This window comes from Vombatus ursinus, unplaced genomic scaffold (genome assembly GCF_900497805.2).
Source record: "Vombatus ursinus unplaced genomic scaffold, bare-nosed wombat genome assembly UNPS02009173.1, whole genome shotgun sequence".
NCBI classification, from domain to species: Eukaryota; Metazoa; Chordata; class Mammalia; order Diprotodontia; family Vombatidae; genus Vombatus; species Vombatus ursinus.
Window position 1 is genome coordinate 4,986,852 of NW_020948951.1, and position 26,014 is coordinate 5,012,865.

At 37.4% G+C, this 26,014-nt stretch overlaps 1 protein-coding gene across 1 annotated transcript in view; it reads right to left on the reverse strand.

The window, feature by feature from the left end:
- Positions 1-26,014, reverse strand: part of CATSPERD (cation channel sperm associated auxiliary subunit delta) — a 128,029-nt gene that overhangs the window by 78,102 nt on the left and 23,913 nt on the right. Inside the window, exons 4-5 of the mRNA XM_027851293.1 lie at positions 9,940-10,012; positions 7,042-7,156 (exon numbers count right to left, since the gene is read on the reverse strand). Coding sequence (XP_027707094.1) covers positions 7,042-7,156; positions 9,940-10,012 — 188 coding nt within the window. The remainder of the gene's footprint in view (positions 1-7,041; positions 7,157-9,939; positions 10,013-26,014) is intronic.

Below are 26,014 nucleotides of genomic sequence, written 5' to 3' on the forward strand. Positions count from 1 at the left end.
TTCTGGTTGGTCTCCCTGTCTCTAGTCTCTTCCCACTCCAGTCTGTCCTCCTTTCCACTGCCAAAGTGATCTTCCTAAAGGGCAGTTCTGACTATGTCACACACCACACCCCAACAGACACTCAATAAACTCCAGTGGTTCCCTATCACATCCAGGATTAAATACAAAATCCACTGTTTGGTTTTGAGAGCCTTTCATAACATGGTCAACCTCCTACCTTTTCAGTATTCTTACATTTTATTCTCTTTCGTGTACTTTTCATCCATTGACACCAGCCTCCTTACTGTTCCTTACACAAGATGCTTTATCTCAAAACTCCAGCATGTCCCCCATGTCTGGATTTCTCTCATCCCTGTTTCCTAGCTTTTCTGACTTCCTTCAAGTCCCAGCTAAAATCCCACCTTCTATAAGTAGCTTTTCCCAATCTCTCTTAATTCTAGTTCCTTCCCTTTGGAGCAGCTAAGTAGTGCAGTGGATAGAGCACCAACCCTGGATTCAGGAGGACCTGAGTTCAAATTCGGCCTCAGATACATAACACTAGCTGTGTGAACCTGGGCAAGTCACTTAACCCCATTACCTAGCCAAAAAAAATAAAAAATAAATAAATAAAAATTCTAGTTCCTTTCCTCTGTTGATTATTTCCAATTTATCCTGTATATAGAAACTAGCTCAAACATAGCTGTTTGCATGTTGTCTCCCCTATTAATCTCTCAGTTCCTTGATAGAAAGGTCTGTTTTTCCTTTGCTTTTCTTTGTATTTCCAGGTCTTCTTAGCACAATGCCTGGCACATAACAAATGCTTAATAAATGTTTGTTGATTTGACTTGACTTGTTGACTTTGGGAATTTAGGAATAAATTATTTAGTCTCCAATTAATTCTAAGTTCTTTCTTCAAAGATTCATTATTGAACATAATTTTTCTTGCATTGTGGCCAGTATTTGTTTGTGTTTATGAGGTTTTTAATGCTTTAACACATAGAAAAGTTTTGTAAAGGTACTATGCACAGCTGAGAAATATATATATATATATATGTATGTATGTATATATATATATATATATACACATATATCTTTCTATTCCTATTCATTAATATCCAGATAGTTATCAGGTATAACTTTTTTAAAGTTCTTTTTAGGTTCTTATCTTCATTCTTATTTATCGTTTTGTTAGATCTGTCTAGGTCTGAAAAGGGCACACTGAAGTTCCAAGTATCATGATTTTTATTCTATATCTATAATTTACCTCTTTCAACAAAGTTCTTGTTTACTGTTGCATTTTCTGAGATTATTGCTATTCCTGCTCAAGCATATGCTAAAGTATGCTAAAGCACAATAAATTTTGCCACAGCCCCTCATTTTTGTAAACATGAAATTTTATGTTTCAAATGTGTTTCTTGAAAACAACATATAGTTGTATTCTGTTGCCTAAGCCATTCTCTTATCCTCCTCCTTTTTATGAGTAAATTTATTCCATTTACAGTTATTACTGTTAATTGTCTTTTTCCTTCATCTATCCTCTTACACTTTTTCTATGTTCCCTCTCCCTTTACAATGAATAAAGTTGAAAATTTAATTTGCAACATCAGGGTTTTTGTCCAGAAACATTTTCAACAAAACTTTACAGCTCAATGGAGTTTTATTCAGATTTCAATGTCAGCATTTGAAAATAATGGGTTTCATTGTCCTATAATAAGTACATTGGAAAGTGTATCTACCTTCTTTTCAGCTGTACTGTAGTGCCCCCTGCAGGCTTGTTTATATGTTCACAGTTACTTCATTAAAAAAAAAAGTCATTTACAATGAATAAAGTTGTGAAATAGAAGGAATGTGATCAAACACTAATGATCAGAAATCTGCTTCCATTTCACTGCCCCTCCTCTCCTATTCAGGCTTCAATCACTAGATCTTAACTTTTTTCCTTTTAATTCCCTTCTACAATTTTCCTCTGAAAAGTTGAAAAAGTTTTTTCCTTATGACTATTACTTTCCCAACTCTACCTTCCATTTTAAATTCATATCTCCCCATTTCCCTGTCCCCACCTGTTTCCTTGTTGAATTTAATACATTTTGAAATATGTGTGTCCAGTGAAATAAGATTAAGGCTTATGTGATGTTTGCTTCCTCTCATCCATTATTCTCCATCTTCTCTTCTCCATCTTTTTCTTTAGCATGCCAATTATGAGAAATAGTAAGTTCTAGCCCCTTCATCATTTTATCCCTAATGTATTTCTTTTCCCCTCCCTCTTATTTCATCTCTTAACACCATTAATATACAATAAAACTATTCCTAGACCCATTGATTGTCTTATTTAACTCCTTCTGTGATCCTTGAAATCATTAGGATTCTGAAGGGAACCCTTGTCTCTTCTCTCCTTCTTAATATGTTAGAATGTTAGTCCATCATCAATATTTATAAAGCCCCTTTGAATTGCTCAAATATATTTCCCTTTCTAGGTTTCCTCTGACACCTGAATTTCAAAAATTTTATGCAGCTCTGGTCATTTTCATCAGGAATGCTTGAAAATCCTCTATTCTATCAAAGATCCATTCCCCCCCCCCCGCTCCCGCAACCTTATACAGATTTACAGAATAGGTTGTCCTTGACTATATGCCTCTATCTCTTGCCTTTTGGAATATTGTGTTCCAAGATAAAGTAGTTACTTCCGGATCTTATATAATTCTAGCCATGGGTTTTTTTTTTGGTGAGTTTTTGGGGGATGTTTTTTGTTTTTTTGTTTGTTTTGTTTTTGGTACTTGAGCTCTTGCTAGCATCTTGCAGTATGTATCTTGTAGTATGTAGTATCTTTGACCCAGAGGCTCTGGATTTTGACAACAACATTCCCTGGGAGTTTTTGATTGGGTGTTTCAGGAAGTCACTGGTGGACTCTTTCTAATTTCACTTTACCCTCTGATTCGAACATCTAGTCAGTTTCCATTCATAACTTCTTAAAACATTTTGTCCATGTTTATTGTTTGGTCATGACTTTCAGGAAGTCTGACGACTCTTAAATTAACTCTCCTTAACTTTTTCTAAAATAGTTGTTTTGGATTGTAGACGCTTTACATTTTTTCTATTCTTTCCCATTTTTATATCTTGTTCTAATATTTCTTTTGTGCCATGGAGTCATTGAGTTCTTTTCTAAATCTATTCCGATTTTCACGAGTCTGGGTAAAGTTTTTCCCCTTTCTGTTCTAAGTTATTCTCCTTCCAATTCTTTACGCCAAAGCTCTTTATTCACTTATAATTTCATTTATTTACCTCTTCCTTCATTCCTCCCAGGTACTCTGATAGCCCTTGAGGCCAAATAATTTTTTTTTTCCTGAGGCTCTGCTTGTAGTTATGAAGGTACTCTCTTCTTTTGGGTTTAGCTCTTGAGCATTGTTTTTTTACTCCACAATATTTCATCAGTGTTCAGTGTCTTCTTTTGTTTACTCATATCTTCAGCCCCAGTTTCTGATTTGGGCTTTATTCCAAGGCCAGGATCTTCCCCATCCTACAATCTGGGATGGGCCTTGTTTGATACTCACCTTGACTTCCTGGGCTCCTTTCTCTGGCTTCCACTTCCCTGGTTTGTCTGTACTGATAAGTTTTAGGCACCCCTCCAGATCTAGACCACTCTGTTCTTCATGGCTCTTTGGATCCTCTCAGGTCAAGGTGTTGTGGATTCCATGGGGCTTCCCAATCAGTGTGCTAAGGGTCCATTTCCATGATCAGAGTGCTATAGATTTCTGACCCTGCTGAATCTTCTCAATCCTGATGTATGACTTTCTTGGCTCCCAAAAACAAAGAGCTTAAGTTTCCAAGGATGAAGCACTGGCTAGACATCTGGTTTGTTTACCTGAACTTGCCAGCTTCCCTGATGTAAGGTCCTTCAGGCTTTCAGTAATCTTTTTTGTTTGTTTCTTTATGGGCTGGTTGAGGGTTTTTTCTGTTGTTTCTCTTTAGATTTCTTGATCATTATTTGGTCTAATGTTTGTTTAAGATTTTTGCTGGAGTATACATTGGAGAGTGGGGTTCCTAGAAAATATTTCAGGGGCAGCTAGGTGGTGCAGCGGATAGAGCACCGGCCCTGAAGTCAGTAGTACCTGAGTTCAAATCTGGCCTCAGACCAAACACTTGACACTTACTAGCTGTGTGACCCTGGGCAAGTCACTTAACCCCAGTTGCCTTAAAAAAAAAAAGAAAAAGAAAATATTTCATACCACCAGCTAAACTAGAACTCCCAGGTGGTCTCTTGTGGGTTTTTTCCCTCACATTTTGATATCTTTTCCTCCCCCCAAGATATCTTGTAAAATAATTCTTGGTGAATCTAGCATGGATTTATTCCACATATTCTTGGTCCAGTTGAGTTGCTCTTACTAACTTTGTAATCCCAAGTGCTCTTTCAACTTCTTCATATAGCACACTAGGGACTGAGAAGCGAGGGTGGTCTAAATGCAATGTTGTTTTTTTTTTCTCTCACTAGAATTATTTATGACTTTTTCTATTTTATATCTACTTATGGTTGTCCTGCAAGTTTCACCCACAAATATTTTTGGAATAATGTGATTCTCCAGGATGATAAACCTATGGGAGACTATAGCTTTACTGTCACACAACTGATAGAAAATATAAGATCCTATTTTATTGTTTGTTGATTGGGAGAAAAAACCCTACATTTGGGAGAATAAAATGCATCCTTACTGGCACTCTTCCACAAAAGAATCTCTCATATGTGTGTTAAAATCATATAAGATTCCCTGACAAATGTAATCACTTCATCCAATGATCCTTTAATTAATCATGTTAATCAAGGCATAACACAAGGAGATGCATGGTCTTCAGAGGTTTCTGCTAATGTCACATGGGTCCAAGTAGAAGAATTTCCTTTAGATGGAAAGATCTTCCACACGCTCCTGCTTGAGGATGCCACTATGCCCAGTGCATCAAGCCCCAAAACATTACAAGGCCTCCTAAATGTGATTCATAATTATTCAATGAAGATCATCCTGATAGTCCACACATAACAAAGAAATGGATGAAAAAATGCCTTATGTTCAGAACAGGACGTGCAGCTGGATGGACAATCCACCAAGTTGGTTCATATATCAGAGGCAGGTGCTGCGGAAAGACAATGAGTTGGGCATGGAATTGAAGAGTTTGACAGTAAGCCTTTGAAAATATACACAGTAATTATCCCAAGGAGCTTCATGATGCAAAGACCTATATTTTCAACATAAATATCACAGCCTCCAAAAAATTAAAGATGTAGGTGATCCCAAGTGTAATGGAGTGATCCTGGTTGGCACAAGCAGGCTACAGTATATTTCCAATGATAATTTATACTTAAGTGGTATAAGCAATTGTTTCACTTTATTTTTCTTGTCTTTTTTGTAACCTGGCTAATGAGATTAAATTGAATCTGTATCATTTTTATTGATCCTATTTACAATTAATTGTTTTTGTCATGTAATTGCCTATGTCATGGTTCTTTGTCTCTGAAATTAGTGTAGACTTTCAGATGACCTGTAATGAGTTGTTTAAAAATCTAGTTCTCCTGCTAATCACTGTCCCATTCTTGTCTCAAGGAAATCTGCTCTCCTTGAGGAATGTGAGTGGACATCAGGGTTACTGGCCTAGTATCTTTATGCCACCAAGCTATCCTTCAAGGATATCTGGTTTGCTATCCAAAGAAATCTGGCCCACTATCTTTAACCTTGCCAATGGACTCAAATAATGAACATTTCTTAGTCACAGGAGTCCCCTTCTGTGGGTAAGGGGTTGTTGTTAGTCCTTCATTCCCAATTTCCAACCAATCATGCTCTCTGCAACCCCATGATATCACCTACCCTATTCTGTTCTTTGCCCTAATTTTATAAAAATGAGCTAAGTCTTCATCTAAGGATCTTTGGCTAAACTGAGGCAAGCCACGGACCCATTCTATTAGCAAGGAGCACCCCGTTAATAAAATGTTATCTTGCTAGAAGAGAATGTATCTCAGTCTACCTATATTGAATTTTATTTGTGACACTAATATAGAAATATATTCTGGGTATATAGTGGGAATCATATTGCTTGCCTCCTCAATGGGTGGGGAAGGGACTGAGAGAGGGAGGAATTGGACTTCAAACTTTAAAGAAATGTTTAAAATTTTTTTAAAAGATGTAAGGATCTCATTGAGTATATGTAGGATCAGGAAGTAGACTTCCTTTGTGTCAAGAAAGTAAGAGATAACATATGGATAGCCCAACTGCTGCCCTGATACCCACGAGATGTAAAAAAAGCCTAGGGGATGAAAGACTCTAATACCTTAGGTGTATTCTCTATGATAGAACTGTTGAAGCACATTAATAAAATGAAAAGTGATGGAGAAGTTGCAACCTGCACTGATGGAGTGCCCAAATCCATATGATCACGACAGATCCATTGGGATATTGAAGTGCACCAACTTAGGGATAGTGCTTTCTATCTATTACCCCTCACTTTTGCTGGATCACTGACCTACCACTACCTGGGGTTCCCCTAACCATCATATTGGCTTCCGATCTGACTATCCAGGGTAGTGGATGACAAGTCCTGGTAAATGCAGGTGGCTCTAGTCCCTCCTTTATCAACAACCACAGCTACTAAACACCCAAAAAAGAAAGTTCTTACCAACGAAAGTTCTTAGCACAGTCAAATGGTTTAATGTCAGAAATGGATATGGTTTTATTGGTGGAAATGACACTAAAGAAGATGTATTATTCCTTCAATAGAGTCATTAGGCCTTTCCATCTCCCTTGTAGCTGAACCCACCTATACATACTGTCTTCCCCATTAGAATGTGAGTTCCTATAAAGCAAGGACTAAATGGCTTTTACATCTGTATCTCTAGTAATTAGTCAGTTCTGTGCCATAAGAGCTTAATACTTCGTTTTTAATTCATTTGTTTTCTGGTTTTACATCCAGAATAAAGGTTACTAACAAGAGGAACAAAGTAATTTATCCCTACAAAATGAACTAACCTTCCTATAGTTATATAATTGAGTAGTTCAAATGAATGTAAAAAAGTGAAAAACATACTTAGAAGAATTGACCAGGAACCATCTTCATAATCATAAGCATAGACATTTCCATTTATTATCAACAATATACATGAAGAGGAATAAACAGCTGCTGATACATTTGGACTTTTAACCTAATAAAAATAATGCATATTAGTCATATTAATAATTATGAAAGCAGTATTTCTAGACACATATGTTCATGACTTTTTTGGCCAATAATAATTGAAAAGAAAACTTCAGTTCAAATACTGGGTCTGATCATTTTTATCTACATAACCTTGGAAAAGTCACTTAACTTTATTTCAACCTCAGTTTCCTCATCTGAATAAGGATAAATAATATCTAAATAAGTCTAAAATAAGGAGGAAGGACTAACTTATCTCTAATGTCCCTCTCAGCTCTATGTTCTACAGTCCATGAATGATGACCTAGATTTGAGGGCATACTGAAGACAAAAGGCCATCTTGCCCAGGCAAAACTCTTTCTTGCCACCTTATGCCCTGCTGTTGATGTTGCTCTATTGTCTAAACTGGGCTTTCAGAGACTTTGCCCAGGAGGAGCTCCTGTCTTCCTCTTCTATCTGTCATCCCTACTCTCGTTCATCTTTAGTCCCTCCCTGCCTACTGGTTGCTTCCTTTCTCCCTACAAACATAGCCGTGTCTCCCTCATTCTCAAACACAAACAAACAAACAAAAGAAAAAAAACCAACTCCAAATCCTCACTTGATCCATCCATCCATCCCTGCTAGTTATCTTTTTACTCTCTTCCTCTTCTCCCTTTTCTGGCCAAACTCCTAGACAAAGCTATCTAGAATTGATGCCTCCATTTCCTCGCCTCTCACTCCTTTAACTCTCTGCAGTCTGGCTTGCAACCTCACCACTTCACTGAAATTGACTTCCTCAAAATTACCAATGATCCCTCATGGATCCAAATGGCCTCTTCTCAGTAATCATCCTTCTTGCTTTCTTCTGGAATATCACCTTCCAAGTTCCCCATTGCTTTAGAGGAGCAGCTGTTATATCACATTCTTGACTGTGGCTCTGTTGTTCTTGAATTCTTTCTTTCTGGATACTTGCAGTATTTTTTTTCCTTTGACTAGGAAGCTCTGGATTTTGGCTATGATATTCCTAGGAGTTTTCATTTTGGAGTTTCTTTCAGGAGGTGAGTGGTGGATTCTTTCTATTTCTACTTTACCCCCTGATTCTAAGCAACCTGGGTAGTTTTCTTTTAAGATTTCTTGAAATAGGATGTCTAGGCTTTCTCGCTCTCTCTGTCTCTCTCTCTGTCTCTCTCTCTGTCTCTCTCTCTCTCTCTCTCTCTCTCTCTCTCTCCCCCTCCCCCACCCCTCTCTCTCCCTCTCTCTGTCATGGCATTCAGATTGTCTAATAATTCTTATTTTTTTCCTTCTCAATCTGTTTTCCAGGTCTGTTGTTTTTTCTATATGAGATACTTTAAATTTTCTTCTATTTTTTTTTTCAGACTTTTGACTTAGTTTCAATATTTCTTGTTGTCTCATGGAATCATTGGCTATTTGGTCCACTCTGATTTTCAGGGAATTTTTTGCTTGGGGAAGGTTTTGCACATCTTGTACCAATCCATTAATTCCCTAAGTCCTTTGTCCATAGCTCTTATTTCTTTTCCAACTTTTTTTTTCCTTCACATACTCTCATTTCATTTATAATGACATTTTAAAACTTTTTTAAACTGTTTCATTTCTTCTAGGAATTCTATTTGAGTTTGTATTCAAGCTGTGGTTTTCTCTTAGGCTTTGTTTAAGAATCATTCTCTCCTTCTGTTTGTCTTTTTTTATTTTATTTTTAATTTATGAAATAAAACAAGCATTTCCTTAACATAGTAGAAAAAAAAAGATGATTACACATGAAACTGCAAATCTATTATGTGCAACTTGCTATTCCTTTTAAATATATAATAAAATTATCATGTAACTTTTCCCCCCTTTTTTCCTTCCTCTCCATCCCACTCTAGAGATAGCTACCATTAAACACAAATATTTGTGTGTATATATGTACATATATATGTGTGTGTGTATGTATGTATATATACATATATATGTAAAATTATTCTATATGTACTTCTGTTTATCAGTTCTTTCTCTGGATGCAGATAATGTCTTCTTTCATAGGTCCTTTATAACTAATTTGGGTATTTATAATAGTCAAAATGATTTAATTGCTCTAAGTTGTTCTTAAGACAATATTGCTGTAAATATATACAATGTTTTCTTGGTTCTGTTCATTTCACTCTTCATTATTTCATGCAATCAGGAAAATGTTGATAATCCAACTTCCCTTGTATATCTGAGGTTTCCTAAAACAGTGTTTCTCTCTTTCCACATGTGTGGAATTAGTCCTGAAGACAGCATGGAACCATTCACGTACTCTTTTGAAGAAAGTAGGCAGCTAGGTAGTACAATGGATAGAGTGCTGGGCCTGGATTCAGAAAGACCCAAGTTCAAATCCAGACTCAAATACTTGCTAACCGTGTGACCCTGAGCAAGTCTTTTAACCTGTTTGCCTCAATTTCCTCAACACTAACATGAAGATAATAATAGCACCTACCTCCTAGAGTTGTTATGAAGACCAAATGAGATATTACTTGGAAGGCACTTCTTTCAGTGAAGACTTAGAAGTACCTACATCCAATAATTTTATTCAATAATCAATCATTTTACCCACATGCAAAACAGTCTGACCCACATTAAACATGAAAGAACAATAAGAGCATAGCAACTTGACCTAAGACCATTTTTTTCTGAATTCAACTGAACAAAAAGTGGGAAGAACAAAGATAATAATAACTACTCACATGGACATAGGTTTTCTGTTTTACAAAGCATTTTTTCTCAAAACCACCCTATGAATTATCCCCCCAGATCATCAAATAAAAATATTACCGCAAACATCTTGGGAAGGTTAAGTGGAAGCAGGCTGCTATGAAAATTATCTTTAGTTAAAAACAAAGCGTTTCTGAAAGAAATAATAAATGAGATAAATCAAGATATTTTCAGCATTAATTGAAATACTAGAATGAGATATTACTTAATTTTTTAAAAACTAGGAACTATTTGATCTTTTAAAATATAATGAGGAGTTTTTAAAACATGTTTTTAATTTTCACATTACAGTAATATGCCAATATTCCCCACTACTTTCACTCAATGAGCCCTTTCCTGTAACAAAGAGAATTAAGTAAACACAACCAATGAAGTGACTACATCTCACCATGTATGTGACATTTTGTCCTACGGTTCCCACTTCTATGCTAAAAGGAGAAGGGCATGTTTCTTCATCTCTTTTTTGTGGCCAAGATTGGTCATTACTATCACTCAGTGTCTGGCTTTGTTTTAATGGAACCATTTACTTAGAAGAGGATTTTTTTTTAATTGAGTAAAATCCTAAAAACTTTAGGACAGTGGCTTCTTGCCCTAACATTACCATTTTGGTCAAACTCTTTCAAATTCACCAAAAGAACATTATGATAATAGTATAGAATTGGAAGAAACCATGTGCCTTGGCTAAGTCAATAACATATTTTGTGCGAGGTAAGAAATTTATCCTATCCCCCCCCTCCAACTTTGCTGCCATTTCAATGCCTGGGCAGTTAGACTGGTACAATGGATACAGTGTTAGGCCAGGAGTTAAGAAGACCTGAATTCTAGTCTGGCCTGAGATATTGACTAGTTGTGTGACTCTGGACAAGTTACTTAACCTCTGTTTGACTCAGTTTCCTCATTTGTAAAATAGGGAGGATAATAATTACACCTATCTCTCAGGGTTGTTGTGAGGATTAAGTGAGATAATAATTGTAAAGTGCTTAGCCCTGTGCCTGGCACATAGTAAATGCTATATAAATGTTAGCTATTATTGATTTTACCAACAAAAAAGTTCTCTCTAGATTCCCACCTGACTAGAAAAAGACTTTCTTAAATGAATTACTGGAGCATTGAGGTAGAATTTTCCTCACCTGTAAAAAGAGGAGATTAGACTAAAGGGTCTCTAAGGTCCCTCCCAATTCTAAGTCTATAATCCTTTGCTCACAAGAAATCATATTTGGGGGAGCAGCAATTTTGGTGCCACAAAGAAAACAGAATAAAAAGATCAATAGCTTCAGACACAAGAGCAACAAGATGGAGAACTAGATGTTGTCTCTTACTCTCCAAAACAGAAACTGTGCGTGGAAATCTTGTAAAAGTAATAGTGAAGAGGCAAACAAGTGGCATTAAGGACAGAACCTGGACACAGCCTGCCTACAGGTGCATCAAGGTATTTCTGTGGGACTACATCACAACACAGGAGTGTTCGTGAAAGGAGGGGAAGGAAGGAGGGAAATAAAGGAATCTGTGACGTGCCAGGGTCAAATAGAAGGCTAGAAGTGAAGGCAAGGCTTTCCCTGTGGGATCAGAAAGAGAAGGAGCCTTCCGAGGAGTAAGTGAGAAGTGGAGGTGGAGGGGAATGAAAAGTGGGGGAGAGGAGATAGGAGGGAGCACTGATGCACCCACCGATGGGTGAAGAGAGGTGGGGACCTCACACGGGGTGTGACCTGGAAGATCTGGTACTTGAAAAGTCTGTTCATCCTATGCTGATGGGAGGGGGGAGAGGCAGGTGCAGGGAGTTAGAACCCCGAGGGGAAACTGGAACATGGTGGGGAATGGTAGAGCACAGACCCAGGGAGTAGATTTGAGCCAAATGTGGGTGGAAAAGAGTAACCAGGGGAGGATGTAGATCAGTGGTGGACTGTACGATCAAGGACACACTCGGGGAATGACACTACTATGGGGCAGCAAACTCTCTGATACCTATAATAATTGACATTGTCCTGGAAGTGAGATGCAGTGGAAAAGGGTGATCCCTGGGGCAAGCCCTACAAGGCAGTAGCAAAAACCTCCTAGAAGGGCGAGTACAGAATTGTTAACTTGGGAGCTTTGATTGCATGAGGAATACAGAGAAAGGAGAGAGACCAGATAATTACAGGGGTCATGAATCAGAGAGTCAGAGAGCACAGAGAAAGACAGTGTGGATAGCAAGAGTGAGAGAAATCCTTTTTGGAAACGGGTGCAAAAACAAAAAAGAATTTTGAAAAATAATGAACAATACTAGTTGGAGGGGAAGGGAAAAGAAAGGAATCTACATGACTAAGAATAAAAGGCAGGGGGGAAATAATTATATTTTATAGATAAAAGCAGGAGACAAAAAGGAACTAATAAGCAAAACCTGGAGGGGAAAGGGGTTACAAACAAAAAGAGGAAATCACAGGTGAGAAGAAAGCCAGAAGTAATAGGGCCACCTAAAAAAAAAATTGAAGTAAAGTAACTGAAGAAATATAATACTAAGTTTATAGCAAAAGAGGGAAAAATCATGACTTGGGGAAAAAAATTGGAAGAAAATAGAAACCTAACTCTTATAACTTTAAATGTGAATGGATTAAAAAATCCAATAAAATGAAAAAGAGTGACAGATTGGATTAGAAAACAAAACCCTACAATCTGTTGCTTACAAGAAATATACTTAAAAAGCAAAGATATACACTAAATAAAACTGAAGGGGCGGGGATTTACTATGCATCAAGAGAATCCAAAAAATCAGGAGTTGTAAATTATGCTATCTGACAAAGCAAAAACAAGTATTCAAAAAAATGAAAAAGTATAAACAAGGAAACCACATCGTACTAAAAGGAACCACAGACAATAAACCAATATCAGTAATAAATGTACGTGTTCCAAATGCCTTAGCATTCATATTCATAAAAGAAACATAGTCTGAGCTACGAGAAGACACAAACAGTAACACAACAGTAACAAGAGACTTAAATATCCCTCTATCGACTTTGGATAAGTCTAACAGAAAGGTAAACAAAAGGGGAAATACGGGACTCAGTAAATTGCTGGAGAAACTAGAGTTAAAAGATTCATGGCATTTTCTACATAGGATTGCAAAAGAATACACATATTTTTCTTCACCACACAGAATTTTTGCAAAATTGATCCTCTACTAAGGCACAGAGATATTGTAAACAAATGTAAAAAGGCAGAAATAGTTCATACATCCTTTACAGACCATAACACACAATAAAGATAGTAATTGGTTATGGGACCACAAACAAAAGATGCAGACCCAAATGGAGACTTAACAATGAAATTCTAAATAACAACTGGGTCAGAGAACAAGTCATAGAAACAATTAATAACCATGTAAAAGAAAATGATAAGGCAGCTGGATGGCACAGTTCAAATGTGGCCTCAGACACTTACCAGCTGTGGGACCCTGGGCAAGTCACTTAACCCTGTTTGCCTCAGTTTCTTCATTTATAAAATGAGCTGAAGAAGGAAATGGCAAATCACTCCAGTATCCCAAATGGGATCATGAAGAGTTGGACACAATGAAAGGAAGAAAGAAAGAAAGAAAGATATAATGATGAAAACAAACATACCAAAATTTCTGGGACACAGGTAAAGCAGTCCTCAGGTAGAAAATCACATCCTTGCACACATACATTAACAAACTATAAAAAGAGAGGATTAATGGACTGAATGTGCATTTATAAATTAGAAAGCCAACAAATAAACAAAATAACTACAAAAGAGGAGAATTAAAAATTACAGCATAGATAGATAAATTAGAAATAAAAAACCCATTAAAATGATAAATAAAACTAAAAACTGGCACTTTGAAAAGACTAATAAAATTGAAAAACTCTTGGCTAATCTGATTAAAAAGAAACAGAAAAATCACTAAACCAGCAAATGAACAAGGTGAAATCATAATAAAACCAGAAGAGATAAAAAGAATAATAATAATATATTATGCACAGTTACATGCTAACAAAACTTAGTTCATAAAAGCAACAGAGGAATGTGAGAAATAACTCATTTGGACTCAGGAGGGATGAAGTTAAAAGCCCAGTTTATCATGCAGCTGCAACTGCAGGTGTCCTATGGCCTAGGACATGTTGCACCAAAGCAGGAGTTCAACATTTATCTCTAATCCTGGCTGCAAAGTCCCTCTTCTGTTTCCTCATTGGCTGAGTACTCCAGAGTATACAACTTTCCAGTACTCCTATTACACATCTACTCCTTGACATGTCATCCTTCCTTCTTCATACATCCCATATTCAGAAAATGGTGTCTTAGCCCCTCCTGGAGGTGGAGAAGCTAATATTTATAAGCCTATTAAGCAGGCACACTCTAAGCAAAGCTTAATCTTTATCCTACTTACTAACTTCTATCAGCAAAACAAGGTAAGACCAGCTTTATCCCATTTTACTTAGTTACCTTTAGCAGTTGTTTCAATTTTATGGAATCTTTTCTTCTACTTAACTAACTTCTAGCTGTTTGCTCCAAATTTATGGGAACAGACATTTTTGTTATATCTCTTAAGGAATACCTTCAAAAAATATAACATTCTTACCCTATTAGAAGACCAGGTAGAGATTCTAAATAATCCAAACTCAGAAAAGGAAATAGAACTAGCTATAATGGAAGCACTGGGTAGCAGGAATAGGTGGGGAGGGTGTGTATGTAAAATAACAGCTAGTCCTGGTTGATAGAGCTGTGAAATGGTGAAAGCAGTTTGGAATTACACAAATAAAGTGACTACAATGTTTGTATCCTTTGGACCAGACTCCATTATCGGTCTTATACCCCAAAGAAGGTGCAGAAAAGAAAAAAGTCCCTATATACTTAGTGGAAAGAATGCCGTATTATATGTTTGGAAAATTTATTATTATACTGTTTAAATCTAACTAGAGATGGTTTGCACCCACAATGTCAACCTTACCCCGGTTACTGGGGTGGGGAATGTGGCTACATTTGGCCTCGAGGCCAGAAGTTCCCCACCTTTACTCCAGTATCTCTCCAGGAAGGCTGGAAATAGCTACAAGGAATTTTGGGATCCCCTAGGTCCTGAATCCAGCCAAAACATTCTTGTTTTGGTCCCCCAAACCCAGGACTTATTTAAGATCCACCTAAACCTGTTTTGCGGTTCTTCTCATGTGTGACAAAGGTTTGGAAACCTTTGTCAAAATCTTATATAATATGAATCTTCCAGAACCTGGGGGAAGGAGCCATCCCTCCTTTCTAGTCCTCTTTCTCTCTCTACCAAACAATAATAAATTTCTTTCTAAAACTGTTTCAGATTCTGGAGTTTGTTCTCATGAACAACAAAATGGTATCAGAATTGGTATTTCCTGTTGATCACCCAAATAAACTCTAAGGCTCTCTGAGACCATTGAAGCTGAGTGAGTCTTTTGATTCTAGGGTTGTGCATAGGTGGGACTGACCAACATGGAATCACACTGAACACAAGCAAGAAAGAACATCTAGACACCAAAAAATCAAAAGTGAATTATAAAATTATAAAGATCAAATAGGACTCAGGGCAGCTAGATGGTACAGTGGATAGAGCACCAGCCTTGGAGTCAGGAGAGCCTGAGTTCAAATCTGGCCTCAGACACTTAGTAGCTGCGTGTTCCTGGGCAAGTCACTTACTCCCAACTGCCTAAAAAAAAAAAAAAAATCAAATAGGACTCAAATGAAGAGATATGAGAAGATACTCCCAACCTACCCTTTCATGGAGTTGGAAGGTGTTCAGGAATTAATTACACATCTTACATATGTTTTCTAACTTTTTCAATGGATTGATCAGTTGTGCTGGCTTTTTCACCTCTCTTAAAAATACCATTTGTTGTACAGGATGGCTTGTAGGAAGGGTAAGATACTTGGGATAATTATGATGATGTAAGAAATTAAGATATCAATAAAAACTTATTTTTAAAATTTTAAAAATTATAAAGACTATTCTGCTCCCTGTGAAATTGTAAATTGGTACTCCACTTTATTTTGTATTACTTTAATAAGGCTTAGTCAATTTATTATGTATTAGAGATCAATCCACTAAGTAATGGTTAGCCCCCTTATTATGTGAGTTTGAGCCCCCTTAAACCTGTAACTCAAATCTTTGAATTTGCTGACCATGGAGGGAGATGAATCAACCCAGTCATAGGATGTCTGCCTACCACAAGACTTTCCAAAGGATGTCAGTCAACTCTGTTTTTTCTTGTTGCCCTGGGTTATGGAAGGGTTATGGAAGTCTCTCTGAGTCAAGTCAAGTATAGCTCACCTTCCATCTCTGAGGAAGACCAATCACAGTCGAAAATGTAATTTGCATCATTGGGCTATTTTATACCCTATATAACCTGCTACCTTTTCAACTGCATAAAAGAGTTGCTCTGACTGTCAGATGAGCCCTTGACTACTAAGGTGTCCTGGGTCCATTTTATTGGTGTTTGCTAGACATAGCAATAAATTGATCATGCTCAGAACTTTCTCTTTATTGCAGATTTTATTGTGACACCCCATAAATCTGGAGTATATTTTCCCACAAATACATGCAGTATCCATGGCAGGAAAATGGGCTTAAACTTTGAGTACAATGGCATTTGGACCCAGGTGTAGAATACGCATCTGGCTATAGAATACAACTCTGACTTCTGAAAGTCCTTCATGTAGCTTCCCTTAGGTCTGTGCTGTATGGCTGCTCAGATGGGCTTTCAGGGCCTACAGTTATCACTTCTCTCAGCCATGAGGGGTCACACTCTCTGAAGCTGCCTACTCCATATCTGTCTCTCTGCTCCCAACTGGATGAACTGTCACCTAGCATTCTGGTATCTCTGATGACATGGCTGAAGTTTGGGAGGAAGAGAGAAAGCGTCCTTCTTGTCCTCTAACATGGTTGAAGGGGTCTGCCTCCACAAAATGCTCCTGAGCCTGGAATTTTTTTACTCCCAAACTGTTACTGCTGAAATTAATCCAGCTATTTAAAGCCCCTAGAGGCATGTTTAACTTGTTTGGTAAGCCAAACATGATTTTCCAAATCAAAGTCTGCATCTTATAAAAGGATCACAAGGCATGGACACATTTAACTTAGACGATATTGCTGAACTTCATGGATTTGCACTGCCTGTTCTCCAGGCCTGTCACCTTTCCTTCTAGATTCCCTGGCTTCTTTAAGTCTCAACTATAATCTCATTATCTGCAACAAGTCTTTCCTGGTCCTCCTTAATGTCAATGTTTTTGCTCTAAGATTATACCCAATTTATCCTGTGTATATCTTGTTTATACATAGTTTTTTGCATGTTGTCTCCTAATTACATTGTGAGCTCCTTGACAGTAGGAACAATTTTTGTCTTTCTTTGTATTCCCAATGCTTAGCACAGTGGTTAGCACAGAAGAGGCATTTAATAAATGCTTATTCACTTGATGTCTTGACTTGACTTGAATTCTACCAAACATTCAAAAAACAAATAATTTCAGTATTATATAAACTATTTGCAAAAATAGTAAAGATCCTAGAAAATTCTATGATGTAAATATGGTCCTGATATTTAAACCAAAGAATGATAGATCATAAAAAGAAACTATAGACCAACATCTCTAATGAAAATCAATGCACATGTCTGGGTCACTTGAGCAACAAGATGGTGGAGTAGATATTTTCTCTGATCCCCACAACCTCTCAAACCTCTCCAAAATGGAAAAATATATACGCCAAAGATAAAATAACTAGAGTTGTTTCTATGTTCTAGGACACCCAGAATCCAAACTATATTAAATGCTAGTGGCTGCCCATAGAACCCTAGAGTAGTAAGAGGTACCCCTCTGAGCACCTAATAGGGCAGGAGACAGTGTGAATCAGGTGAGAGAGCTCAGAGAGAGCGTTATGGTTAAGAATACACAGAAGAAGAAGGCAGAGAAAAGGCAGGGACTCGCCTGAGCTCTCCCCAAAACCCCTCTGAACAACTTTAAATCATGCCTAAAACAAATTCTGGAGTGGTAGAGCCTACAAATGGGTTGAGTGAAATAATTTTCCAGCCAAAGACAACTTAGAAGATCTGCAGGAGAGGTCTGTCTCACCAGAGTGGGAGTGGGGCACGGTCTAGTCCAGGAGCATGCCCTGGGAGCCACTGAGTCAGCAGTAGCAGCAGCTGCTTACAGAGCTTTCAGACCACAGACAACTGGTCAGAAAAAGATTACAATGGTTTCTCTGCTGGCCCTGGGGGCAGGACTTTGTTGCTTTGTCCTACTCAGATCTGGGTCACAGTACTGGGTGGCAGTCCCAGGGCAAGGAGGAGCACTAGCACACCACAGCTTGTTTCACTGTTTCAGGGCAGGAAAAAAAAGTGCTCGTGGTCCTTTACAGACCACAGCACAGGACAAGAGAGCAGTAAACACACCTTTCCTTAGATCATACCACCTTGGAAGAACTGAAAATTTACAGGTTCCTAGAAGTATCTCTGAAAACAGCCACACAAGCTTGGGACAGTGTACCCTCCACCCTGCAAGTAGAGCTCCACTTTAGCAAAGGGTTAAAAGTCAAGAAACAGGCTGGGAAAATGAGCAAAGAACAGAAAAGAATCTGACCATAGAAAGTTAGTATGGTTTCAAGGATGATCAAAACACAAACTCAGAAGACAACAACGTCAAAACTCCTATCTCCAAACCCTACTCAAAACTCCTACATCCAAGAAAAACGTGAATTGGTCTCAGGTGATGGAAAAACTCAAAAAGAATTTTGAAAATCAAGTAAGAGAGGTAGAGGAAAAATTAGAAAGACACAAAAAAAAGAGTCAACAGTCTGGTAAAGGAGGCACAAAAAGAATACTGAAGAAAATAACACCTTAAAAAACAGATTAGGCCAAATGATAAAAGAGGTTAAAAAAAAAATCCAATGAGGAAAAGAATGCCTTAAAAAACAGAATTGGCCAAATGGAAAAAGATATACAAAAGTTCACTGAAGAGAAAAGCTCCTTAAAAAGCAGAATTCGCCAAGTGGCAAAAGAGCCACAAAAATTCACTGAAGAAAAAAAAAACCTAAAAAGAAGAATTGGACAAATGGAGAAGGTACAAAAGCTCACTGAAGAAAATAGTTCCTTAAAAATTAGAATTGAACAAATGAAAGCTAATGACTTCATGAGAAATCAAGAAACAATAAAACAAAACCAAAAGAATGAAAAAATAGAAGACAATGTGAAATATCTCATTGGAAAAACAACTGACTTGGAAAATAGATCCAAGAGAAATAATTTTAAAATTATTGGACTACCTGAAAGCCATGATCAAAAAAAGAGGCTAGACATCATCCTTCAAGAAATTATCAAGGAAAACTACCCTGATATTCTGAAATCAGAGGGTAAAATAGAAATTGAAAGAATACACTAATCACCTCCTTAAAGAGGTCCCAAAATAAAAACTCTCAGGAATATTATAGCCAAATTCCAGAACTTCCAGGTCAAGGAGAAAATATTGCAGGCAGCCAGAAAGAAACAATTCAAGTATCATAGAGCCACAGTCACGGTAACACAAGATTTAGCAGCTTCTACGTCAAAAGATCAGAGGGCTTGGAATATGATATTCTGGAGGGCAAAGGAGCTAGGATTACAACCAAGAATCACCTGCCCAGCAAAACTAAGTATAATCCTTCAGGAAAAATGGACTTTCAATGAAATAGAGGATGTTCAAGCATTCTTGGTGAAAAAAACCCAAAAAAACCAAAAACAGAGCTGAACAGAAAATTTGACTTTCAAATACAAGACTCAAGAGAAGCATAACAAATTAAACAGGAAAGGAAAATTATATGGGACTTAATAGGAATGAAATAGAATGTTTACATTCCTACATGGAAAATGATAGTTCTAACTCATAAGAACTTTCTCATTATTAGGGCAGTTAGAAGGAGTCTATATAGACAGAGTGCACAGGTATGAGTTAAATATGAAGGGATGATATCTAAAAAACAAAATAAAATTCAGGGATGATAGAAAAATGCACTGGGAGAAAGGGAAAGGTAAAATGGGGTAAATTATTTCATAAAGGAGGCAAGAAAAAAGCTTTTACAGTGGAGGGGAAGATGGGGGAGAGAGAAGAGGGGGGGACTGTGTGACCTTATTCTCATCAGAATTGGCTCAAAGTGGGAATGCCACAAACACTCAATTGGATATAGAAATCTATCTTACTCTACAGGAAAGTAGGATGGGAAAGGAATAAGAGAAGGGAAAGTGAATTGGGGGGAGGGGTGGTAGTCAGAAGCAAAACACTTTTGAAGAAAGAGAGGGTGAAAGGAAAGAGAGACTAGAACAAATGGGGTGGGGAGAGGATGGAGGGAAATACAGTTAGCAATCACAACTGTGAAAAAATTTTTGAAGTAAGTTTCTCTGATAAAGGTCTCATTTCTCAAATATATAGAGAACTGAGTCAAATTTATAAAAATAAGAGCCATTCCCCCATTGATAAATGATCAAAAGATATGAGCAGCCAGTTTTCAGATGAAGTAATCAAAGCTATCTATAGCCATAAGAAAAAAAAATGCTCTATAACATTATTGATTGGAAAATGCAAATTAAAATAATTCTGAGGTACTATCTCACTCACACCTATTTAGATTGGCTAATAGAACAGGAAAGGAAATGACAAAATTTGGAGGGGATGTGGGAAAACTGAGACACATTAATGTGCTGTTGATGAAGTTGTGAACTGCTTCAACTATTCTACACAGTAATCTGGAACTATGCCCACAGTGCTATCAAACCATGCGTGCCTTTTGACCTAACAATACCACTACTGGGTCTATATCTCAAAAGAGATTAAAAAAAAAAAGGAAAAGGACCTATATGTACAAAAATATTTATAGCAGCTCTTTTCTGGTGGCAAAGAACTGGAAATTGAGGGGATGCCCATCCACTGGGGAATGGCTGATCAAGTTGTGGTATATGATTGTGATGGAATACTATTTTGCTATAAGAAATGATGAGCAGGATGCTCTCAGAAAAACCTGGAGAGACTTAACATGAACTGATGCAAAGTGAAATGAGTAGAAGGAACAGAACATTGTACATAGTAACAGTCGTGAATGACTTAGCTATTCTCAGCAACACAATGATCCAAGACAACTCTGAAGGAGTTATGATGAAAAATGCTATCCATCCCCAGAGAAAGAACTGATGGCATCTGAATATAGATCAAAGCATACTTTTAAAATTTTCTTTATTTTTCTTGAAGGTTTATTTGTCTATGTTTTCTTTTATAATATGACTAACATGGAAATATATTTTGTATGACTATATATGTATAACCTATATCAAATTACATGCCTTCTCAATGAGGAGAGTGGGAAGGGAGGAAGAGAGATAATTTGGAATTCAAAATTTTAAAAAACAAATGTTTACATGTAAGTGGTGAAAAATAAAATACAAAATAAATTTTTAAAAAGTAAAAAAAATGCAATTGGGGAAAAATAAAATAATATTTAAAAAAAAAAAGAATACACAGAAGACAACAGAAGGAAGTTCCGAAAGAAATATAGACAAGTAAGACAGCTTTGAGGACTATATGTGAAAACATGAATCTCTATTCTATACAGCTTGCACACATACAATCCTTATCCCAACAGCTGTTGTTCTTAGGCTCATCTAACACTGCAGTACTATGTTTGATTGCCTCTGGGCCTCATGTACCTGATCCATTAAGCAACTTTTTCTATTTTTTAAACTAGTAATAAATAATTTTGATGCTTAGTGCATGATAATATAGTTTGAAATCTGGTGTGCTACCCCTCTTCATTCCTGCTTCTTCCCATTATTACCTTAGAGATTATTGATTTTTTTGTTCCTCTATGTAAAATATTGGTTTTTTGTCTAGCTCCATAAAATAGTCACCATTTGGGTTGGATGGGACAGGGAAAGGATAAACATTTGTTAAGCACCCACTATGTGCCAGGTATTGTGCTAAATACTTTACAAATATTATCTCATTTGACCTTCACAACCCATGCCATCTTAGTAAATGCTTTTGTTACAAGCTAATTATAACACCTAGCTGTTTGTTAAAGTGAAGCACACCAAGGGGGGCTCATAAGCTATAATTTTAGAAGTAGCCATCTACTGTGTATCCTAGAACCTTGGAATAGGAGCTGCCCTCTGGGGACTCAACTCATTAATACAGTGCAAGTTGGAGGAGGAGCCAGCATGCTATAAACAGAATCCTGTGATTTAAAAAAAATTTTTTGCTACTAATATGGTTTATTATGTTTATAGTTTTCCTGATATTGAACCAACCCTGACTTGCTCATATAAATCTAACCTGATCATATTGCATAATTTTAAAATTTAGCTTCTTCTAATATTTTACTCAATGGTTTTAAATTGATATTCATTAGATATACTAGTCTAAAGTTTTTTTTTCTCTCCATGATTTGAGTTTCTGAACTACATTTGTCTCATAGAAGGAGTTCAGTATGTCTTTTTTCTCTATGTAAATAATTTATGTGATACTGGAGTTAATTATTCTTTTAACGTTTGGCAGAGTTCCTTTGTGAATCCATATGCACCTAGAGTTCCCTCCACCCCCTCTGGGAATTCATTTACTGCTTGTTCAATTTCTTTCTTTCTTTTTTTTGAGATAAGATGAAATTTTCTATTTCCTATTCTATTAAACTGGGTATTTTATATTTTTATAAACCTTCACCAAACCCCTCCAAATACCTGTGAAAAATGGCTCTAAAATTCTAAAGCAGCAGAACCCACAAAAAGACAGAGTGAAACAAATTTCCAGCCCAAGACAACCTAGATGGGTGATTAGAAAGGTCTATTGCTCCTGGCTGGGAGAGGAATGCAGTTCAGTGTGGGTGCACAGGCAAAACAAGCCTCAGCAAACCTGCAGCAGGCCTCAGAGGACTGAATCACAGGCAGCTGTGGTGGTTTCCAGACTTCTCAATCCACAAATGCCAAAGACAACTTAGAAGGTCAGTAGGAAAAGTCTATGCCTGTGGTGAGAGAGAAGCTTGGTCCCAGCCCCAGGCCCCATGCACAGCCCCAGGGCGGCAGCTGCTTCCAGAGCTTCTGGCCCACAGACTGAGGGGAAATCAAGTGGCTAATCAAAGGGGGATTGCAGGGATATCTTTGCTGGTGCAGGATTGTCTTGCTTTGCTCGTGCTTGGATCTGGGTCACAGTTCTGGGTGGCAGTCCTGGGGTGAGGAGGAGTGCTGGAGTGGTAGGGCTTGTAATGGTGGTGGAGAGGAAATCCTCCTCACAGTTCCAAGGCAGAAAAGAGTGCTTGTGGTCATTCATAGACCAGAGCACAGGCCAGGAAAGGAGTAAACACCTCGCCCCTTATCATACCACCTTGGAAGACCTGAAAATTTACAGGTCCCTAGAATTATCTCTAAAAACAGCTGCACAAAACCCCCAAAACTTGGAACAGTACATTTTCCACATTGGAAGCAGACCCCTACCTTAACAAAGAGTTTATAACTTAAGTAATTGGCTGAGATCATGAGCAAACTGCACAAAAAAAATCTTTTTTTTTTTTTAGAATCTTTCTTTGGAGACAAAGAAGATCAAAACATACAACCAGAAGAAGACAACAAAGTCAAAACTCCTACATCCTAAGCCTCCAAGAAAATTAAGAATTGGTCCCAGGTCATGGAAGAGCTCAAAATAGATTCTGAGAAGCAAGTAAGAGAAGCAGAGGAAAAACTGGGAAGAGAAATGAAAGTGATGCAAGAAAATCGTGAAAAACAAGTCAACAGCTTGCTAAAGGAGACCCAAAAAAATACTGAAGAAAGTAACACCTTAAAAAATAGCCTAACCCAAATGGCAAAAGAGGTCCAAAAAGCCAATGAGGAGAAGAATGCCCTAAAAAGCAAAATCGGCCAAATGGAAAAGGAAGTCCAAAAGCTTACTGAAGAAAATACTTCCTTAAAAATTAGAATGGCGCAATTGGAAGTTAGTGACTATGAGAAATCAAGACACTGTAAAACAAAACCAAAAGAATGAAAAAATAGAAAACAATGTGAAATATCTCATTGGAAAAACAACTGACCTGGAAAATAGATCCAGGAGAGACAATTTAAAAATTATTGGACTGTCTGAAAGCCATGATCAAAAAAAGAGCCGAGACATTATCTTTAAAGAAATTATCCAGGAAATCTGCCCTAATATTTTAGAACCAGAGGGCAAAATAGAAATTGAAAGAATCCATCGATCACCTCCTGAAAGAGATCCCCAAAGGAAAACTCCTAGGAATACCACAGCCAAATTCCAGAGTTCCCAGGTCAAGGAGAAAATATTGCAAGCAGCCAGAAAGAAACAATTCAAGTATTGTGGAAACACAATCAGGATAACACGATATTTAGCAGCATCTACATTAAGGGACCAGAGGGCTTGGAATATAATATTCTGGAGGGCAAAGGAGATAGGATTACAACCAAGAATCACCTACCCAGCAAAACTGAGTTTAATCCTTCAAGGGAAAAAATGGATCTTGAGTGAAATAGAGGACTTTCAAGCATTCTTGATGAAAAGACCAGAGCTGAATAGAAAATCTGACTTTCATATACAAGACTCAAGAGAAACATGAAGAGGGTAAGTAGGAAAAAGAAATCATAAGGAACTTATTAAGGTTGAACTGTTTACATTCCTGCATGGAAAGATGATATTTGTAACTCATGAGACTTTTGTCAGTATTAGGGTAGTCGGAGGGAAAAAATTATATGTATGCATGTATGTATGTATGTATGTATGTATATATATATATATATACACACACACACACACATATATATATTTGTAGAGAGAGAGAGAGGGCATGGGGTGAATTGAAGATGAAGGGGTGATATCTAGAGAATAAAATTAAGGGGTGAGAGAGGATTATACTGGGAGAAGGAGAAAGAGAGAGGTAGGGGGCAACTAGGTCGTGCAGTGGATAAAGCACTGGCCCTGAAGTCAGAAGGGCCTGAGTTCAAATCCAGCCTCAGACCAAACACTTAACACTTACTAGCTGTGTGACCCTGGGCAAGTCATTTAACCCCAATTGCCTAAAAACAAACAGAAAGGGAGAGGTAGAATGGGATAAATTATCTCACATAAAACAGACAAGAAAAGGCTCTTACAGTGGAGGGGAAATGGGGAAAGGTGAGAGGGAATGAGTGAATCTTATTCTCATTGGATTTGGCTTATGGAGGGAATAACATACACACTCAATTGGGTATGTAAATCTATCTTACTCTATAGGAAAATAGCGGGGGAAAGGGACAAGAGAGCAGGGGGATGATAGAGGGGAGGGCACATTGGGGGAGGGGGTAATCAGAAGCAAACCCTTCTAAGGAGGGACAGGGTCAAAAAAGAATAGAATAAATGGGGGGCAGATAGGATTAAGGGAAATATACTTAGTTTTTCACAACATGACTACTATAGAAGTGTTTTGCATGACTACACATGTATAACCTGTATCAAGTTGCTTGTCCTTCCGAGCTCATGTTGGTCTACTTGGCCACCGCCAGACGCACTGAAACTTGACTCTAACTTTGTGATGTCCTTTTGATCCTCTTCGAGAACAAAGGACAACAACCAACCAATCTACCAACCAAATATTTAAAGGAAAAGCTAACTGAGCTAAAGGGAGAAATAAACCACAAAACTATAATAGAAAAGGACTTTAATGTGTTCCTTTCAGATTTATTTATCTAACTGAAAGATAAAGAAGTTCAGAATATATTATTTTTTATTAATTTATTTATTTTTAGTTTTCAACATTTGCTTCCACAAGATTTTGAGTTCCAAATTTTCTCCCCATCTTGTCTCTCCCCCCACCCCAAGATGGCATGCATTCTGAATACCCCTTCCCCTAATCTGCCCTCCCTTCTATCTCTCTCCACCTCTCTTATCCCCAATTTTCCTCTGCCCTTCCTCTCTTTGCCTAGCCCCAGTCCAGGTCACTGGTTCTTATACTTTCTTTCTATCCTTTTAATACCTCCTTTATAATTAGCCCCCCATAACTGAAGTTTGTTTTGCTTTTGATTCTTCCCTCCTCAACATTCTACCTTAGACTGCCTTTCCTCCCTCTCTCAGTCCTGGCTTATTTCTCTTTTGAACTTTGTGTGTGTGTGTGTGTGTGTGTGTGTGTGTGTGTGTGTGTGTGTGT